General features: G+C 41.7%; 2 protein-coding genes across 3 annotated transcripts; both read left to right on the top strand.

Moving 5' to 3' along the window:
• The first annotated feature begins 3152 nt into the window (after positions 1-3152).
• Positions 3153-11878, top strand: arl13a (ADP-ribosylation factor-like 13A). 2 transcript variants are annotated; one of them, XM_086138075.1, is made up of 10 exons: positions 3153-3246; positions 5393-5509; positions 6469-6539; positions 8169-8421; positions 9555-9660; positions 9748-9947; positions 10354-10465; positions 10547-10817; positions 11256-11372; positions 11449-11878. In XM_086138075.1, exons 1-10 carry the CDS (start codon positions 3227-3229, stop codon positions 11502-11504), a joined length of 1323 nt encoding a protein of 440 aa, XP_085994201.1. In that variant the 5' UTR covers positions 3153-3226; the 3' UTR covers positions 11505-11878. The 2 variants fall into 2 exon arrangements, with proteins under 2 accessions (XP_085994201.1, XP_085994210.1); XM_086138084.1 differs by lacking the exon at positions 3153-3246 and adding an exon at positions 7854-8046 and having other exon boundaries at positions 5435-5509.
• Positions 11879-12538: 660 nt separating this feature from the next.
• tmem35a (transmembrane protein 35A) lies at positions 12539-18987 on the top strand. Its single transcript, XM_086138097.1, has 2 exons — positions 12539-12864; positions 17253-18987. The coding sequence occupies exons 1-2, from the start codon at positions 12745-12747 to the stop codon at positions 17634-17636; spliced, it is 504 nt and encodes a 167-aa protein (XP_085994223.1). The 5' UTR covers positions 12539-12744; the 3' UTR covers positions 17637-18987.
• The last annotated feature ends 801 nt before the right edge of the window (positions 18988-19788 follow it).

Genomic DNA, 19788 nt, shown 5'->3' with positions numbered 1-19788 from the left:
TTTTTAGCACTTACTACATGCAATTTCTATTTTTTTTAAAATTCTTGTTAATATAGAACGGTAAACTTCTTACACTCGTGTGTTGTTTTAAGACCCTGTTGAGTGAATACAGAGATTTGTTTTTAAATATATTATGCATCCTTCAAGATAATTGTTGAAAACTTGCAAAGACTGAGAGATACTTTATGTAGTACTTATTTATGGAACTAATTAAACTGTCCCCTCTCCCCCACCCCCCATGTTAGTTTTCCTGATTGTTTTGGGCTTGGCTGAAATAGTGCCCAGTGATGCACTTGGGCGTCCGTCGTGTGTCAACCCTCCCGCGGTATGTAAGAACTTGAGCATATTTGTTCGCATCAGCGGTTATTCGGCACAATTCGTAATATAAAGGTAGCAAAAATTCATATTCCCTCCGCATATAAAATTTATTTGAATGTCTTAAAGTGTTTTGTTGTCAGCTGTGAGTGAGCAATGGCAAAAGGAAAAACAATGTCTGATGTGACAGCCAATGACAGGTCTTTGCACTAGTATGTGTACAGTGCCTCGTGACGTGGAAAAGCCTCATGATGACCCAGTGGGATATACTCCAGCCAATGGAGGACGTTTTTTGTTTTTTTTGTGTGGCCCAAACATGTAATTACTGTGTGTGTAGGAAGTCACAGTCATTTTCAAGTTTATATTTCATTGACAGTTGACAGTTGAGCGGGGCGATGTTCCAGCAGTGATTGTTTTTTTTTTTTTTGGTTCAAGTTTTGCAGCGTTATTAACAACACTCTTCTCTGTGGAGTGTCAAATTTATTTTTGCTCACTTTTTAGGGACTTTAAAAGTTGCCTGTACAAGCAAGAAAAAAATCATTGGAACATTTTGATATCCAACATATATTACATTGTCCATTATTTCTTCTGTGGGGGAAAATACTGACCACAGAGCTCACCCCAAACATGCTATCTACTTCCTGTCAGATTTAATCTCAATAAATGAGTTGCGCCTGGTGAGGAGGAGGAAAGAGGAGGAGGAAGCGGACAGCACAATGAAGGCTCACCGTTACTAATGCATGCGTTGCTGTGGGTCACTAACTCCAGACTGCAGAAGTACTGTGCTCATGTGGGGCCTTGGGGAAAATGAAAGATGGAAATATCATTATGGAGCAGCAGACGTCAGGCTTGCGCTGTGCAGCCTTTATTTGAGATCCTCGCAAGAGCCACCTCTGAATGTGGAGGTTAGCACAGAGTGCAAAATCAACTGTCAGGGGTCTTTGAGGCATGTTTGCTATGTGGAGCAAACAGGGGTGTGGCCATTTTGCTTGACCCAGCTGTTTTTGGCCCTGTGAGAATGTGTACGTGTGTTTGAGTGTAGCGGTTTGCAGCAGAGGAGGGCGGTACCTGACTGGACATTAGTAATGACTTAATGAGATAAACAAACTAACCCTTGAGCCCACACTCTCAATATTGATATACCTTAAATATAATCACACAATAGCCACTATGAGCATATATTACCATACAACTCTGCGCTTTTTAATTTTTTTTATCTGTACTTATTGATTATCCTGTAGCGTATTATTAAGGCAAGCCTAGACAGTATCTGACAAAAATGAGTGTTGGCCACTAATTTTTATAAATTAATTAACAACAGTGAGGACCTCTATCTATGTTTCAAACTATTCTCTTCAGTACCACCCTGTATATTTTCAATGTTTAGTAAGGATGATGGGTACGAAATAGATTTTTCTATAATTGTGGAAAAAACATGGTGAAAAATATGGTGCCTCGCTTTAATTTAATGCATTGTAGGCAATAAGAAAAAAAGAAGAAAAAAGTCGAGAGACAGATTCTGTAACTGTGACGCCATCTAGGGATAGTTTTCTATACCCCACTAGGCGAAAGGCATTTTGTTGCCAATGATGTTATGTAACTAGTTGATCCTCTCTTTATGATGTGCAATGCTACTGTCCATAAATATGCTGCGTTATAAAATAAGCTTACTAATGTGTTCTAATCAAATCATGACTAAACGTAAGAAGATATAAATGACTTGCCTATCTCTCTTGACAGCAAGGATGGGGATCCTTTTAAGCAACCGAAAAAAGTGTAAGGTATACACTACAACTCGACAAATGTTTATCATTACAAATGATTATGAACGTGTAGGTTTATCGGAGGCTTCGTTTGTTCTAACAATTGCATGGCAGCCAATCCCTGACTTTGTTTTTTGTATGTTTTTAAAGTCATTATTATTATGCATCATACTGGTAGGAGTTTCTAAGATTCTGGTTACTCTGTTGACCCTGTGTTCCAAATGACTAAGCACATACTGTTTTGGTTCATTTTGTAGTTTATCCAGATGATAGAGAATTAAAAAAAATAAATCTATCGATTTATGAGACTTTTGAGATACATGCAAGTGCAAACTTGAGATACAACATGGTGGCAGTGAACTCAACACAACTCATTTCACAACAAGCAGCAGTCAGTCATATCGTGAACAACTGCTTAAAAAACAGCCTTCATTGTTTACTGCCAATCCCAGTTGGCATTTACTGTCAACCCAAACATAAAACTAAAAGACCTACATGCATTAGCTTAATGCTAACATTGATTGGGAAATGGCATTGGCGTGCTAACCATTGGCATTGATAGTTGCAGGGGTATTACCCTTTAAGCAACACATATTTGACCACAAATGGTGGAGCAACATGTGTAGACAGACAATGTCACAATACTCAAATGAGAATATATTCTTTATCCTTTGCAACAACAGCAAGTAATATTATTGAATTTCACTGAGAATATGGTGTCTTATTTGTCTGTATGACTGTAATATTTATTTCCATATATTTAGAAAGATTCACATGTACAACGAAAGGTGCCACACGGGCATCTTTGTTGTCAAGATGATGCCATTTTCCACCCAGCCTAAATGTGTCCAAACGCAACATCGTGCCACTTTCAAACATCACAAGTCACACCATGAGATCTATTTAGCCCTCTGTGGAATAAACTAACCTCATGGAGATCCCCATTAAGTTACTTTAGTCCCGTTAAAGAAGAGTCATCCAATAGGCCAAGCTAAGGGCTCACGCGGTGTCCCTGCGATTGGCTGCGAGAACAAAACACAGGGACTGCAACTCCCACATGGGGTGAGCGGAGGCTTAGCGTGAGCCTGATTAAGTGTTGTAGCAGGTGGGTACAAGATGTTAGTGCATTGGCGGGTGGAAACAATTGCATGGACATAGACCGACTTCTGTACGTATCATTCATTTATTACCTTGTACATCTTTGCAACTGTATGCAACAATCATTCGCTAATCTTAGGTTGGAGTCCACTATTGTATGTTTATTTATCAATAGCAGCATGGTTTGTTATTACTAAGGCCATGCATCTGTTTTGTCAATTTTAATACCCTACTCAATATGTAAATCATACATGATTATGTAGTTTTCTGCAGAAGACCAACCAGACATTTAATTACCTTCAGTAGACTAACTCCTTTTTTGTTGTTTTTAATTTAAATACAGGAATGAATACAGAAAATTATTGTTACTGTTCACGAAATACTCTATTAATAGATTTGCTGGATGTCTAGACTGATAACCACGATTGCACTAAAACTCTAGAGGTAGCCACTGGGAAAACCTTGCAGATAAGTATGTTGCTAGAACTAAAAATTAAACTAAGAAATACCAAGCCTGAAGTAAATATTGTAGCTCTAAATCCGGCGTGTCAAACCAAATTTTTGTCATGGGCCACATCATAATTATTTTGCCGTTATGACTGTTGACCCCTTGCTATATAAATGTATTATCACCTCATATTACTACTTGCAGTATACACAACAAATGCATGGATAGCTACCTCTGAAATCAGAAGCAAGTAAAAAATGTGTGTCCAACTATTCCTCTCTTTTAAAAGGAGACTGTAAAAAATGCTTTCCATCAACGTTATTCAGAGTGTAGACAATTAGCAATTTTTTGCAATATTTTTGCAAGAAACGTGAAGTAGACAGGGACGACATGATTTGCCTTGGCGGGCCACATAAAATGATGTGATGGGCTGAAACTGGCGTAATGTGGTGACCTTGTGTGAAAGGAAATTTGGGTCAACTTGTTAACAAGACAGGAAAAGCAGACCATTCTAAACTGGCTTTAGCAGATTACACAAAGACACAACAGATGCACTGGAGTGAAAGACCTGCCAGTTCGTGTGTGTGCATTTTGTTATTGATGTCGTCTGCTGACCTCAGACACCTGCTGTGCAGTACACACCACATTGACCACACGTCCCCAAAATAGGGCAGTGTCTCGTGCGTATGCAGCACTTTGAGGAAGTTTCAGTCAGTGGTGCTAAATGACCAAGCTTTTTCACCTATATCATGTAATTTGATCAAAGCTTGGCATCCATTTTGATTATCATTTATCCATCCATCCATTTTCCGAACCGCTTAATCCTCACTAGGGTCGCGGGGGATGCTGGAGCCTATCCCAGCTGTCTTCGGGCAGTAGGCGGGGGACACCCTGAATCGGTTGCCAGCCAATCGTAGGGCACACAGAGACAAACAACCATCCACGCTCACATTCACACCTAGGGACAACGCTAGAGAGTTCAATCAGCCTGCCATGCATGTTTTTGGAATGTGGGAGGAAACCGGAGTACCCGGAGAAAACCCACGCAGGCCCGGGGAGAACATGCAAACTCCACACAGGGAGGTCGGAGCTGGAATCGAACCCGGTACCTCTGCACTGTGAAGTCGACGTGCTAACCACTGGACTACCGGGCCGCCCCTGATTATCATTTAAAGGGGGGAAAAATATTTGTTGTATTTTTCATTTGATTAAAAAAATAAGTATGTGCTAAAAATGCCTGAATATCAAAACTGATGAAAAAAAGTGTTAGTTTCATTTCACTGAGATTTAATTTCATTGAGAGATTTAATCTTACAGTAGTGCTCAAGTCCAATAGGCGCTGATGAGGCATGAATACCTGTACATATTTATTTAAGTGTTTTGTTGAGATGTGATTCATTATCTTTTTTCTGATACTAAGGTGCATCTCAATAAATTTTAATATTGTATAAAACTTGATGTATTTCCATAAGTATTAAGATAAATTTGGTTTCCCCATGATGTTCAAATATACTGAAATCCATGGGTAACTGAACTTGTATTTAGGCAAAGGAAAGCCAAATTTAGAGCTGGAGAAGGAAGTCATCCTATGAAAGGCACTTTTAAATAAAATGCATTATTATTATTATTATTATTATTATCATCCAGGATTATCTTTCATCAACTCAACTGAAAAGCATCCACAAATGAAATGTATAGTTCAGCTGATCGTATGAGAAGATTTCATTCGGTGTTGTGTCGTACTAATGATGTCCCCTTGTGTTGCCAGGTACCGCTTGCAGAGAAAATGGTGGCCACTGTGCACGCCTTGCTCACCTCAAGACAACATGTTCAACCTGATGAGCAACTGCTGCACCTGGTTCTCCAAAATCCAGGAGCCAATAAGGTGATCTTGTCAAGCATGTCTACCAGATGCTAGAAGAAGGCTTGTGTTTGACTGATGCTGCAGTTGATGTTAATCACCTCATACCGAGCAGTGTTTCTCATACGGTACGGTGGTGCCTTGCGATATAAGTGAGTCAACTTGATGGCAGCTAAACTCAACTTAATTGCTGAGTTATAACTTAAAATAAGCAGCAATTTAGCAAATAGTGAAGAATTCTTTTTAAAAAAACGGTATTTAATCTGTCTGTTTCCACTCTCATTTTAAAATTTACTGTCAAACTAAACATTAAACAAAGGGAATTGCACCGTATTTAAAATAACCACATTGCTTCACCTTCAGTCTACTAGCTTAATGGTAACGCTAATTAGCATCTATGTTGTGTGTGCTGGTTATGTACAATAACCCATTAAGCAGCGGGCCGAACACAAACAGTACAGTTATTATATTCTTTATCTTCTGAAAAGAATGACTAATATTAGTCTCATTCTGATGCGCTGAGAAGAGTTGACACGTCATAATGAACAGTATATCCATCTGTCTGTCTTACATTGCCCCCAAGTGGCCAAGGCAGGCAAAGCAGAAAGAGCCACACATTCAATTGATGCAGTGTGAGAAAAAAAAACCCCCAACCTCTTTAATTCCTTTTATTCATTCATATAATTATTGCGTGTTTGTATAAAATAGAGTACTATGGGGTGTTATTTTTACCTCCATCAAATATATAACAAATTTTGTATTTTTTTTTTTGAAGGAAGGCTAGAATGGATGAATGACATTTGCATTCATGACAATAGAAAAGATTATCTGAGATAGGTATGTTTTGAGTTCCTCGAACTCTCAAGTCACCTCTGTATATTGTTCCTTTCGTGTAGCTTAATGAATCATGCCATACATTTAGTGCCATCTTAACTTTGCGAACAGATTTGATTTTAATCGTAAATGTTTGATTTATTTCATAGGCGAGTGACTGTTCTTGTGGTGGGTCTTGACAAAGCAGGAAAGACGTCCTCCATCCGGGGCATGTTAAGAGGTACCCATCAATGAATTCTTTGCACTAAATATTATTTCTACATCAATGTTTGCTTTTCCTAATAAATACTGTATTTCCACATGTAATAGCTGTGGCCAGCTTGTTAACTCAACTGTACTGTATATGAAGCATTGATTATGTATTTTTATGGTGATATGCAATAAAGTCCAAAATATATTATACAATATTACAGTTTGCATTGTTCCTCAATACAGTAAATCAAGAGAAATAATAATTTCTAATGCCCGAATTCCAAATGAGGAAAATCAGACCCAAAAAGCATGACGCAGTTACCACCATGGTTTACAATGGTTATTACGGTATATTATTTTGGTGATGATAATTGCTGTATTTTGCGCCAAGTATACCTGAACAAATTATGGCCAAAAAGTTGGTTTTATTGTACAAGAACAAAATCTTCCAAAAAAGTGTGGGAACACGGGTTGTATATTTTGAACTCGGGTTTAGAAAAGGTGGTGGAAAATATGAACCGTTCAAAAGTGCAGTCAGAGTTAGCACAACCTCCAGACTTCTGACAGAGCCTACGATAACAGCCGAACTTTATTTGGGGTGAATCAAAGGCACTTTAAATGTTTTATCTTTGCTGCCCCATGTGTTCTGACTCTCATCTAACAAAAGTTTGAATGTGATTGGGAAACTCTGTTAAGCAGACCAGGTATCAGAGGGTGTGCACACTTGTTTATTCATACTTCCCCTTTGAAAAATATTAATTTTTTTTCAAATTCAGGTTACAGATCATGTTAATGATGAAAAAAGGTTCTGAAATTGTTTATCTTGGTCGCACTTTTTTTTATCTCACAAACACCTGGCATTTGAAAAGGGGTGTGTAGACTTTTTATATTAAGCCTACCTTCTTGTCCTTTCTTGATCATTACTTTCTTTCTTGCCTCCCGACCTGGGATTCTAACCCAGAATTTAGAACTACGAGGCACACATGTGTGCCCTTGTCCATCTTGCTGTCTTTATTTCTTTCTTTCCATCTACGATCCCTTTCTCGATTCCTTCCTTCATTGCTTTTCTTCTAATCGAGTCCCATTGTCCCTTTTAGTTTCATTTCTGTCCTTGCTTCTTTTTTTGCAAACTATTTTTCATGCTGGCGGCCCGGTAGTCCAGTGGTTAGCACGTCGGCTTCACAGTGCAGAGGTACCGGGTTCGATTCCAGCTCCGGCCTCCCTGTGTGGAGTTTGCATGTTCTCCCCGGGCCTGCGTGCGTTTTCTCCGGGTGCTCCGGTTTCCTCCCACATTCCAAAAACATGCATGTCGGGCTGATTGGACGCTCTTAATTGTCCCTAGGTGTGAGTGTGGGCGTGGAGGGTTGTTCGTCTCTGTGTGCCCTGCGATTGGCTGGCAACTGATTCAGGGTGTCCCCCGCCTATGGCTGGGATAGGCTCCAGCACCCCCCGTGACCCTAGTGAGGATCAAGCGGTTCGGAAAATGGATGGATGGATGGATATTTTTCATGCTCTCTTCAAAGTGAACAGAACAGGTCTGAAATGGAAACCACATTTTTAATGATTAAACTAATTATTAAATGTATGTAAAAATACTCTGGTTTCACTTTTCTTTTTGGATAGTTTTCCTGTTATGTGGTTCTTCTATCCCCGGCAGTCCCCCACGCTGTGGAAGGAGGCCCGACCCAAGGCTGCGTGAGGAGTGAGCTGAGGGTGGAGAACTACCTGGTCACCCTGCTGGATGTGGGGGGCTCAGTAGAGTCACAAGGGGCCTGGAGGGAGTATTACGGGGAGGCACACGGCATCATCTTCGTGGTGGACTCCAGCGACCGGCCAAGGATAAAGGAAGTCAAGGAGGTCCTGGCTGACCTGCTCAAGGAGCCCAGAGTAGCAGGAAAACCCATCCTGGTGTAATTATATTCCTTTCTCTTTACATAGCATATCTTTGCCAACACTACTCTGTTGTGGCATACCACTATACTTGCATGATGATTCATTATCAGGAGTGCATAGCTTTTTAGCGGGTAGTTCATCAGGTGGTGAGTAACACACGTACGGAATGAGTTGTTCAGTTCTCCTGTCCTGTGTAGTCCACTCTTGACTTCATTTTATCACCGGCTCTCGTCTCCTCCATTTGTAGCTCCTCACCGTTGTAGCAAGTAAACAACTGAAAGGTTAATAGCAGTAATATTTTCCTTCATGAAACATGCTGCTTGTCAAGGCACACACAAGAACCACTCATGCTGTTCTCTCTACCAAAAAACGACATGCCCAAAAACACTGAAAACAGTCCACAATGGCTTTACAAGATACTCAATGAACACTACAGTATATGATAAAAAAAAAAAAAAAAGGTTTGAAGACTACAAATTAAGGAGAGCTGTTTTAACAGGCTGCTAACTCACAGGTGAAACGCAACGATAATGACAATATATTTATTCAGCGGTGCCTTTTCTCGGCATTCAAGGACACTGAACAAATCATTAAAATGCAGCTTCACATATCCTCATTCGAGTTGTAGGTAGGGTCAAGGTTATCTAACTTTGGGTGTTAGGTGAGCTACTCCCTGGACTGGTCACTAGTCAGTCTCAGGACAGCCCCTTTTCCATTTTTGGGGTTCTCCCCCAAACCACCCTGATTCCATTCTATGTGACTACTTGTCCATTACACTTTTTCGTGGTCGAGTGGTAAAAATGGCGCTGTCCCCCAGAACCTCCTCCAAGCGGTTTCTAGAACATGAGCTAAGTAGGGCTTTATCTGTGGTGGCCAACAGGGGCAAAGGCGCTGCAAACGGCCGAACGCTGCAAATACAGTCTTGCTGCAAACAAACAACACACATGCAAACTAAAAATCACACAAAATAACTGCAAAACAAAATGCTGCAAATGGCCAAGAACTGTGAGGCAGACATGCTAACCACATTTCCACTGCTCTGATGAAAAAGTCCATGTAAAAAAAAAATTGGATCTTTTTTTTTTCGGGATGTGTGATTTAACAACTGAACTCTGAGACTCAGTCTGTGCATTGCTGTTCATCTTTACAGCTTGGCAAACAAACAAGACAAAATGAATGCCCTGCTGGGAAGTGAGCTGATCGAAATGCTCTCCTTGGAGAAGCTAGTCAATCAGAGTCGCTCCGTGTGCCATATCGTAAGTCCCACAGTAACATGAACCCTGACCACGACCTTCTCACATCAACCTAACATTAAAGGGACTATGACACCCTTTCACCGCAAGGAGCCTTGTTCAGCCTTAATGGACCTACGGCGCTGGTCGGACAGGAAGGCGTTACGAGGCCTTCGCTGGCTACTGCGAGCGGTCTGTCTGGATTACCCGGGGCTGTGCACCCGCGTGGCCCAGGACAGCAAGAGGCCTCTCGAGCCCAGAGAGACGAATGGGAAGGCAGCGAAGGCGAGAAAAGGAAACAAGAGCGAACGGTGAGTCACACTCAGTGCCACTACTGTACATGATGAATACATCCACATTCTGATGAGAGCCGAATAAAAAATACACAAAACAAGGTTGGGTTTTGATTGATGCCTGTCAGGGTGCTAGTCTTTCCTTCCAATGTTTCTAATTTTCCATGCATCTGAGCATTCACGCAAACTGAGCATTCCTTAGACCACACTGAGCAACATCACAATGCAGCAGTGCACTAAGATTGACTGGCGACCAGTCCACAGTACTGTATATGCCAGGAGCTGGGATAGGCTACCTGCATGAGGAGAAGCACAGCAGAAAATCAACGGATGAATCCAAAATGTTCACATCCGATGTATAATGTGGCAATTAAGTGAAACCTTAATTTGACTTCATATTATCCATCCTCACACGGAACCACAGCACAAGAACCAGCAAGTCAGACCTCCGCCAGGTTCACAGGCCAAAGAACAAGGAAAGGAAAATGACGAATGTGGAAGGAAAGTTGCAACCCATCCAAAACATCATGCAAAAGGTGAATAGATTTTGGACCAGAATGCTTCAAATCCACCTTTGGCATACATGGATTATTGACAAGATGAACTGTTATTGGCAGGAGGAGACACTACAAAAGAAGCCCAAGGAATCCACCAGGAGGAAAAAAATGCCGATCAAGGCCAACAAAGACAAACAAAATGAAGAAGTGGTGAGCGAGAAGGAGGAAGATGAGACAAGTAAAGGGGAGACTGAGAACGCCGGCCATCAAGAGAAACCCAGTGGCACACTCATCCCCACCAGTAAGGGAAGACACAAACAGAAGGGCAAAGTGAAAGAGGAGACACCGAATGCGCCTGAATCAACACTCAATGACGAGAAACCCCTCAGAGGTAAGGCCAGGATTATATTTGTATTTTTTATTCGACCGGGTTTTGACGCTATCTTGTGGCATCTAAGGCCATTTCTGGAAGTGCACAAAAACCTCAAAAAAGTGAGTGTTTCAATGAAAAGGGGGACAAGTTCCGCAGAAATAAAACCTTGGGGCAAATAAAGTTTTCAGAATTTGAATTAGGTGAATTTGTGAATCAAGAATCACAATTATTGAGTCGTCTGTCGCCATATCACACTGAGATTAGAACGTGAGGATGGTGACCCTAAATGGACAAAAATAATCCCTGCACCTGACATTCCTAGTGGATTGATATTATTCATAAAGCTTTATATATAATATGTCTAAGAGATAAATATTTGTTTGCAACTGAGGTGAGACTTGGAACGTAACCCCTTGTAATAAACAAAGGATGCAATGTAATAATTTGTCTGTGCAGCCAATAGGCAAAAGAGGAAAACGAAGAAAGGTGCGAAAGTTAAAAGGAGGAACAAAATCAACATCGAAGGAACATCTGGAGCTTCCGCTCAACCCGTTGACCTCTCCGCCACATTTGGTGAGAATTACCCACTCCCCCACCACATGCAGATTAATTGTTGGGTTTCATAATAAATATCTTTTTATCCTCCTAGATCTTTACCGAAAAGCCATATTGGCTCTTAAGGAGCGTCAAGATCAGGGAAAATGAGCAACACCCCCCCCCCCCCTCCCCCAAAAAACCCTCAATTTCTCACTGGATCCGTGAGTCTTTCAAAATGGAGATTCCAGCAGGTAGTGGAGGTATACTGTTTAATTAAAAATAAAAATCCAACCTGTATGTATGGCCAAATGTATTTATAATGTTCCGTTTTTGAATAAAATGACAACAAAATGACCCAAAAAAAATCTTGTCCTCCATCCCAAAAATGGGCGTCCGTCCATGGACAGAATGCCCATCTCTGGTTTGAGACACATCTGTTGTCAGCACCTCACTTGCTGAGATCCAGTGTGAGTGTGACATGACATGAGGTCTTGTGGAAAATGTTGCAAAAATAAACAAATAAATAAATAAATAAAAATCAACCGCAGGATAATGTAATGTGCGTCTGTGTTTCCAGCGGGTTCTGGGTTCACTCATTACCGCTCTCAGGCATCCCATCGCAGTACAATAATGGCATTCTTGGTGTCGGCGGGGGGCGACACATAAGCGTACAAGTTCTGAGTGGTTTTAAAAATATATATGTATTTAGGTATTTTTTGGCTCTTTTATTGTATTTAAAAAAATCCTCACATCCACTGCAGGCTATAAGAGCAGCCTGGTGGGCCGGGAGAAGCACTTGACCCAGCGAGAGAGATAGGGCACTTTCACCATTGCAAGGAGAAATGTCAAAATATTGTTTACTTTTATTTGTAGACGCTTGCTCATGGTCAAGCAGTTTAGCCCCCTCCCCCAATAAATAAATACATACATACGTACAGAAATACTGAAATACTGAAATTCAAATGGAAAGTGTAATTTTAGTCATTGATGCAAAGTTAACAGTTACTTCGCTTTCTTTGTCAACGTAGTAACATTTTTGGTGTAAGTGAGACAACTGCATTCTCACAGTGTCATGACAGCAGAGAAGTTAATTTATAACATTTTAAATCGAAACCAGTGAGCATCCATTATTTGTGAAGCTTTTATTTTGAAGGTGGACACCATCGCTCACTAGCGGCGGTTTACCGTAATTCACAGTGTGACAATCGCTGTGGCGGCTGGTTTGGCATCAATTTTGCGTGTTGAGGCTGGCCTGACCGCAGTCCTTTTCCGCGGCTGTGGGCGCTCCCGCGGAAGACGAGCAGGTTGTCGGTGCGTGATCATTATTTAGCAAGGCACCCAGCTGCAGCATCCGGTGCACCGACTCTCATTCATCGCAAACCCCAACTTGACTGCTCGTTGTGCAAAAATGCCCTCACCGAGGACCATCACCATCGTAGCCCTCTCCTTCGCCCTCGGCTTGTTCTTCGTCTTCATGGGGACCATTAAGCTGACGCCGAGGCTCAGCAAAGACGCGTATAGCGAGATGGTGAGTGAAGGAGAAGGGGGGGGGGGCATTGTTCTGTGCAGGATGGATGACCTAAATATTCAACTCACCGCAAAATAACCGCTTAACGTTCTCTTTCACGCCACCATTATCTCATTTTATAGTTCAAATAGACCTTATCCTTTAAACATCCTCGCTGGAAAATTGCATAAACGCCAGGATGGATGACTACCAACACATACATCAGCGGATAAACTAGGCCGTACGTGTGTTCAAATAGCCTCACGAATATTAATCATTTGAAATTAACTGCAGCATCAAGTGTTATATTTGGACTAAGCAGATAAATAACTTTGAGCTGATTTTGTGTTCATAAATGGACTTTGACCTGGTTGTAATCAGGTTTATCTGGCATGACAATGAGAAGAAAAAATTGGCTCCAAAACGGATACAAGAACAAAATGCTTTCCCGTGACCTCAAAATTTGTTGCTATAAATCAGGTATATTGGTGGTACCTTGGCTTAAGAGTGCCCTATTTTCTTGTCTTATGAGACATTAGTTTTTCATTGTTTTGCAAGTTAAAATTGAAGTAATAAGCTTAACATGCGCCACTTGAGTGAGGTGAAAAAGGTGCCGTTATTCCCTCACATGTGGTCAATGTGAGCCACATTCATCAATGCACTTTCAGTTGTTTATTGAACAGGACAAATAATCAAACACACAAATATAAAATGAGAACACACGCAAGGAGGCCGCACCAGACGAACTGGCAAACCCAAGTCCACATCATGGGGCTTGTTTAACAAAGAGTGTTCAACAAACTCTGTGTCTAATGCTGATATCCGAATTGATCTGCTCTGACATAAGCAACTCTTGAGTTTGCAGTTCCAGAACAGCGGATTTGAATGTGTTTAATCAACTCGGATTGTCTTCTCCTGAGTTAACTGCGTACACCACAACTTTCAAAAGCCAATGTCAATGGATCCCCGATTCGATGAGTCACCATGGCAACGGCGAAGAAGAGCGATGCATTTTTCACCCCTCTTCAACTAGAAATATTCATGTGCTCAAACAGCGAGTTTGAACATATTGTCAGGAAAAAAGTGCAACACCGCTGCAGCTGCTAATGAAATATATATAATGAAATATCAAAACATTTTTCATAAAGGTAAGACCTTGGCATAACACACTTTTCTGACTGCCCTGCATACAGTTGCTTTTTAAAGTTCAAGTGTGAAGTAATTTTAGAAAATCTCAAATAAAACATTTTTATATCACAAGTAATTAAAAAAATTGAGTAATCCGTCGTTTTTCATGGTGAATTGGTACCAAAAACCGTGAAGTATTATTTGCCGCTCCCCAAGGAATTTTCGTGTTTGTGTATGTGGATGTAATGTTTGCATACAGCTAAATTTGAACCAGGGCGGCCCGGTGGTCCAGTGGTCAGCGCGTCGACAGCGCGCACAGGTTCAATTCCAGCTCCGGCCTCCCTGTGTGGAGTTTGCATGTTCTCCCCGGGCCTGCGTGGGTTTTCTCCGGGTACTCCGGTTTCCTCCCACATTCCAAAAACATGCATGGCAGGCTGATTGGACACTCTAAATTGTCCCCAGGTGTGAGTGTGAGCGCGGATGATTGTTCGTCTCTGTGTGCCCTGCGAATGACTGGCAACCGGTTCAGGGTGTCCCCCGCCCACTGCCTGAAGACGGCTGGGATAGGCTCCAGCACCCCCCGCGACCCTTGTGTGGATAAAGCGGAACAGAAAATGGATGGATACATTTGAACCAGGATTTGACGGCTGTTCCACAGTATATTAGCCCTCTCTGTTGGTGAAGGTGTTCAACTACACGCAGTTGACAACAGACCAATTACGTTTATGTATGTACATGCGGGAGGGAGTAAGCTGTATGCGAAGAGCCACTGTACATGTTGTTATCTGTCTGATCATTGATGTTATTGTAAGCGAGAAACATCAAAGGTACCAGCATGTTTATAATATGTAAACAATACAGTAAATATTCTCTAGTACGGACTCGTGTTTGCGCTGTCCAATTTGTCCTGATAACAGAAATTCCTCATTTGGGAAATGAGCATGGTACATGTCCTTTATGAACCTGCAAGTATGTTGACAAAATGCACGTGTAACAACACAATCAATAAAATACAAAAATATACTGTCCAAAAACTGTTAATATAACAAAAACTGCAATACAGGTGTATCCCAAAAAAATCACAACAGTAAAATAATAATGTTTGCCTGCGTGTCATACAGTTTTCTTGCTAGTTGCAAGTAACTGTCCCGTTGATCACTGATGTCTGGTAATTCTTGTGCATACTGAAGGATTTTTGTTGCCATTTGCATTGCTTCCTTGCTGGATGGTGGCTTGTCATCAGGAGTTGAATCGATGCCTTGTTTTTTAAAGTTTCGTAGATTTGCGTCTTTCCGACTCCAAGTGTCTGCTGGATCTTTTTAACTTTGTGTCCAGCCCGCTCAAACGGATGCATTTCACTCGCTCCGCTCCAGTCGTTACAGTTCTTCTACGTTTCGATGCGATGATCTACACGACGTAAGTGAATAAAGTTAAAATCTTTCGCAATTACAGTAAAACGCACGCCAATAAAAAGTCGCTTACACGTCTTCGTTTCGAATCTGATGAATGACAACGGCGAAGCGAACACGTTTCTTCGGTCATGTCGAGTGGGTGCTGCTTTTAAGATAGTGCCGCGTTCTCCAGGACGTAAGTGAATAAAGTTAAAATCATTCACAATTACAGTAAAACGCACGGCAATAAAAACTCACTTACACGTCGTCGTTTAGAATCTGATGATCGAAAAACGCGAAGTGAAAACTTGTTTCAGCGTCAGTCTTTTCCGTCGCATCGGGTGGGCGTTGCGTGTATTTAAGCTCCCGCGGCATTACACCTCCATCCGGGTTACGGGTAGTGGAATTTCCGCTTACGCAACTTCCGGTAACACGTAATATCGTAGTCAAAATGTTAATGCATAGGTTTTTATTCCGGGTGAAGGATATTCCTTTCCATAGAATTCCGGGGATGGGAATATTTACTGTATATACTTTCCATATTTAAAACAAGGGCGGCCCGGTAGTCAACTGGCTAGTGCGTCTGCCTCAGAGTGCAGAGGTGTAGATTCTGGCTTCGGCCTTCCTGTGTGAAGTTTGCCTGTTCTTTCCATGCGTGCATGGGGTTTCTCCAGAAATTATGGTTTCCTCTAACGTTCCAAAAACACGCATGGCAGGTTAATGGAACACTCTAAATTGTTCCAAGGTGTGGTTGTGAGCGGGAATGGTTGTTTTTCTATGAGTGCCCTGCGATTGGCTGGCAACCAGGTCAGAGGTGTACCCCGCCTAGTGCCCAAAGACAGCTGGGATAGGCTCTGGCACGCACCGTGGCCCTTGTGAGAATAAGTGGATCAGAAAACTGATGGATGGATGGACCGATGTATTATGCAATGATTTTGAATGGATAAATATTAACCAGTCCCTGTCGTGACTCCCACCAAAACATGGAGGGTGTCATGATTCGGTTTGGGACCAACAGGTGGCACTGTAGGGCTCCGCCTGCAGCTGCACACCTGTTGGTCATTAGGTAATTAGTGCTTTAAAAGGACTCCCAGCCCGACCACTTGTTGTCGTGTCATTGTTTGCTCTTGCTACTGTCATGTTCGTTTGTTTGCTGTTCCTTTGCTGCTGTCATGTTTGTTGCTGTCATGGTTCTGTTCCTGTTAGTTTTTTTTTGCTGCAGTCATGGTTTTGTTTTGCTACTTTGGATTAGTTTTGGTTGTTAGCACTTTGTTTGTTTTGGATTCAGTTTTCTCCGTTTTATTAAATATAATTCGTCAAGTTCACCCTGCTCCTCCCTCCTGCCTGCTTTTTGGGGGTCTGCCACCACCTTGCAAACGTGACAGAGGGCAGGGGAAGGGAGCATGGCCATATTGCTCTTTTCTAAGGGCTGTTTTTCAAGTCGTTATTTTTTTTATTGATTTCTCTGAAACAAATTGGGCAGCCCGGTGGTCCAGTGGTTAGCGCGTTGACCTCACAGTGCAGAGGTTGTGGGTTCGATCCCGTGTGGAGTTTGGATGTTCTCCCTGGGCCTGTGTGGGTTTTCTCCGGGTACTCCGGTTTCCTCCCACATTCCAAAAACATGCATGGCGGGCTTATTGAACACTCTAAATTGTCCCTAGGTGTGAATGTGAGCGTGGATGGTTGTTCGTCTCTGTGTGCCCTGCGATTGGCTGGCAACCGGTTCGGGGTGTCCCCCGCCTACTGTCCGAAGACGGCTGGGATAGGCTCCAGCTCCCCCCGCGACCCTTGTGAGGATAAAGTGGCTCGGAAAATGAATGAATGAATGAATGAAACAAATTGACAAAAAAAAAAAGGTTGCTTTAATTTATCCGATGTGCTTTCCTCTAGAAACGGGCATACAAGAGCTATGCCAAAGCTTTACCAGGCCTGAAAAAGATCGGCGTGACCTCTGTGCTGCTCCGCAAGATCATCGGCTCCCTGGAGGTGTCCTGCGGTGTGGTCTTGACCTTGGTTCCGGGCCGGCCCAAAGACGTGGCCAACTTCATGCTCCTGCTGGTCATGCTAGCCGTGCTGTTCTTCCACCAGCTTGTCGGCGACCCTCTCAAGCGTTATGCCCATGCTCTGGTCTTCGGCATCTTGCTCACCTGCCGGTTGCTCATTGCCCGGCAGAGCGATGAGCGGCCAGAGAGGGAGGAGAGCAGGGAGGAGCAGCAGCCGCAACATCAGCAGCATGTCAATGACCAGGAAAAGAACAAGGTCAAGCAGTCCTAAAAGCATTTTTCTCTCACAACTCCCCAGGTACAGTGAAGGGAGTCATTGATATTTTTAACACACATAACTTGGAACTGGTGATTACTCATCACCTCGACATGACTGTGGACCATCATCCCTATGGACATGAGCTCATGTCATTGTCTTGTCCCATTCCAAAATTAGCAGACAGTCCAGTGTTCCCCAATACATTGTGGATTTTTTTTTACATGGTACCTTGATTTAAGAGCACCCCAACTTGCAAATTGTTCACTGGCAGCCGTTTTCAAAGCAGAGTTCCCCATATTTCCGGTCATTTCTTAGCATTAGGACTGATTTTTCAAGACCGCATAATATGTTCTATGACAACGTAAGTGACCGTCTTACTGAAAGAAACAATAGACTTTGTCTTCTCACTTGGCTAAATGTTAGTTTCTAGCTTTTTACAATCTGCAGTAGAACATGGCTTGGTTTCCCCAAAAACATTGGTTTTCAACCAAAAAGTGGAGAAAATTGACATTTTGTTCAATTAGATATGTCAAATAGACAGTGACCTTGATGGTCATATTTTTGCTTATGTGACAACTCACAATCTCAAACACGACTGAGGAAGGGTGTTTGATGGCTGGCCAAATAATTTATTTACAGATATAAAACTATCAACATAGCAAGGACAAAAATGACAGTCTGTCAAATTGCAGAGTCTGGTAGGAATAGCTACTTCAACAATACACCAAAAATTTGGATCTCAAGGGGTAATTTGCAGTTTTCAGACTGCTAGCAAGATTTTAGTGGAGCTTTACTTCACTCTGCTCCCTTGAGTCTGTTTTTTTTTTTTTTGGCTCAAGTCAAACTTTAGTAGCTTTTTTATATGCTGATTGCCATTTACTCCATGAACCGCGCCATCTTTTTTCACAATTGTGGGATGTAACAATATCCAAATGTCACAATATGATATTATCACGATATAAGCCCACAATGTTGCGGGGAAGTTGCTGATATAAAAAGCATGATTCTTTCAGTGGTCATTTCAGACCATGAAAGGATTCTCCTCAATAAACATCAAATCATTCATGACATCTCCACACCATTCGATGCAGAATTCAAGGTATATCTTTAGAATTAAACATAAACCGTAGGTTATTATTAACACCCCCACCCCGTGCCCTTTGTAATATTCACAGAACTGTGCATGTTCCGAAATGTAAATGAGACAGAGCAGCCTAATTCTCCTGTTACAACACTATATTTGATTTATTGTCGGTTACAAATGGAATTTTGTGAGTACTATGTGTTGGTTCTTTGTAAGAGGAGTATTGCATTGGGTCTTTTTTAATGTATCTAAAATGCCCAAATAAAGACGCAGATTTTTTTTTCTTTGTCTTCATTTGCAGTTTCATCCATTTTCAAATTTGCTTATCCTCAGGAGGGTCGCAGGCATGCTAGAGTTTATCTGAACCGTCTTCGGGCAGTAGGCGGGGTACACCCTGAACTGGCTGCCAGCCAACCGCAAGTCACGCATAGAAGAACAACCATTCGCGTTCGCAAACACACCATTTGATCGCCGTTTTGGGAAATTATTAGTGATGGATGGGCATGCTTTTGAATGGACACATTTTGTCCAATTCCTTCCCAACTCTGACCAAGACATGGCAAAGAGTAGGGAGGCGCGGCTATATTTCTGACTAGAAAGGAGCATTTTGAAATTAGTTAGTCATTTACTAATTTCACCAAAACAAATTGATAACATTGAAAATACAGGTTAATATCATTTTATTGAAAAAACAACAACAACAAATTGATCTTGTTTGTGAAAAACAGACAGTCCTGGCCGGAGGATCCCTCTGAACGCAAACGGGAGAATATGCCTCAATGTAAATCTTGATATGAATGTCCATTTCAGGAAGGAGAAAGCAATCCTTTTCAGATACTTGTAAGAAAAACAGCATTTTGGCCCCAAAAGTAATTGCTTTGTTTTTTAAATGGGCAATTGCCGAGTTATACTGCTCTAAAATTAAAATAATGAGTGCTGTGGGAAATTTAGTTCGCTTTGTAGTCAACGTATGACTGTCGTGACAGTACGTTGTATGATTAAAAAAAAAGTATACTGTACTTATCTCTTGAAATTTTATTTACCTTTTTTTCTGTTTTTTTATATCTGGAATTTGTAAAA

This window comes from Hippocampus guttulatus, chromosome 2, assembly GCF_054856545.1.
Source record: "Hippocampus guttulatus isolate MCC_2025c chromosome 2, RoL_Hgut_1.0, whole genome shotgun sequence".
NCBI classification, from domain to species: Eukaryota; Metazoa; Chordata; class Actinopteri; order Syngnathiformes; family Syngnathidae; genus Hippocampus; species Hippocampus guttulatus.
Note: the sequence above shows the minus strand (reverse complement) of the source record. Positions and strands in the feature narration are given on the sequence as shown.

Coding starts and splice junctions, on each gene's coding strand:
- tmem35a (XM_086138097.1), top strand. CDS start 12,745: ATGCCCTCACCGAGGACCATCACCATCGTAGCCCTCTCCTTCGCCCTC. Junction 12,865..17,252: donor AAGACGCGTATAGCGAGATG/GTGAGTGAAGGA, acceptor GCTTTCCTCTAG/AAACGGGCATACAAGAGCTA.
- arl13a (XM_086138075.1), top strand. CDS start 3,227: ATGGACATAGACCGACTTCT. Junction 6,540..8,168: donor CATCCGGGGCATGTTAAGAG/GTACCCATCAAT, acceptor TATCCCCGGCAG/TCCCCCACGCTGTGGAAGGA. Junction 9,948..10,353: donor AAAGGAAACAAGAGCGAACG/GTGAGTCACACT, acceptor ACGGAACCACAG/CACAAGAACCAGCAAGTCAG.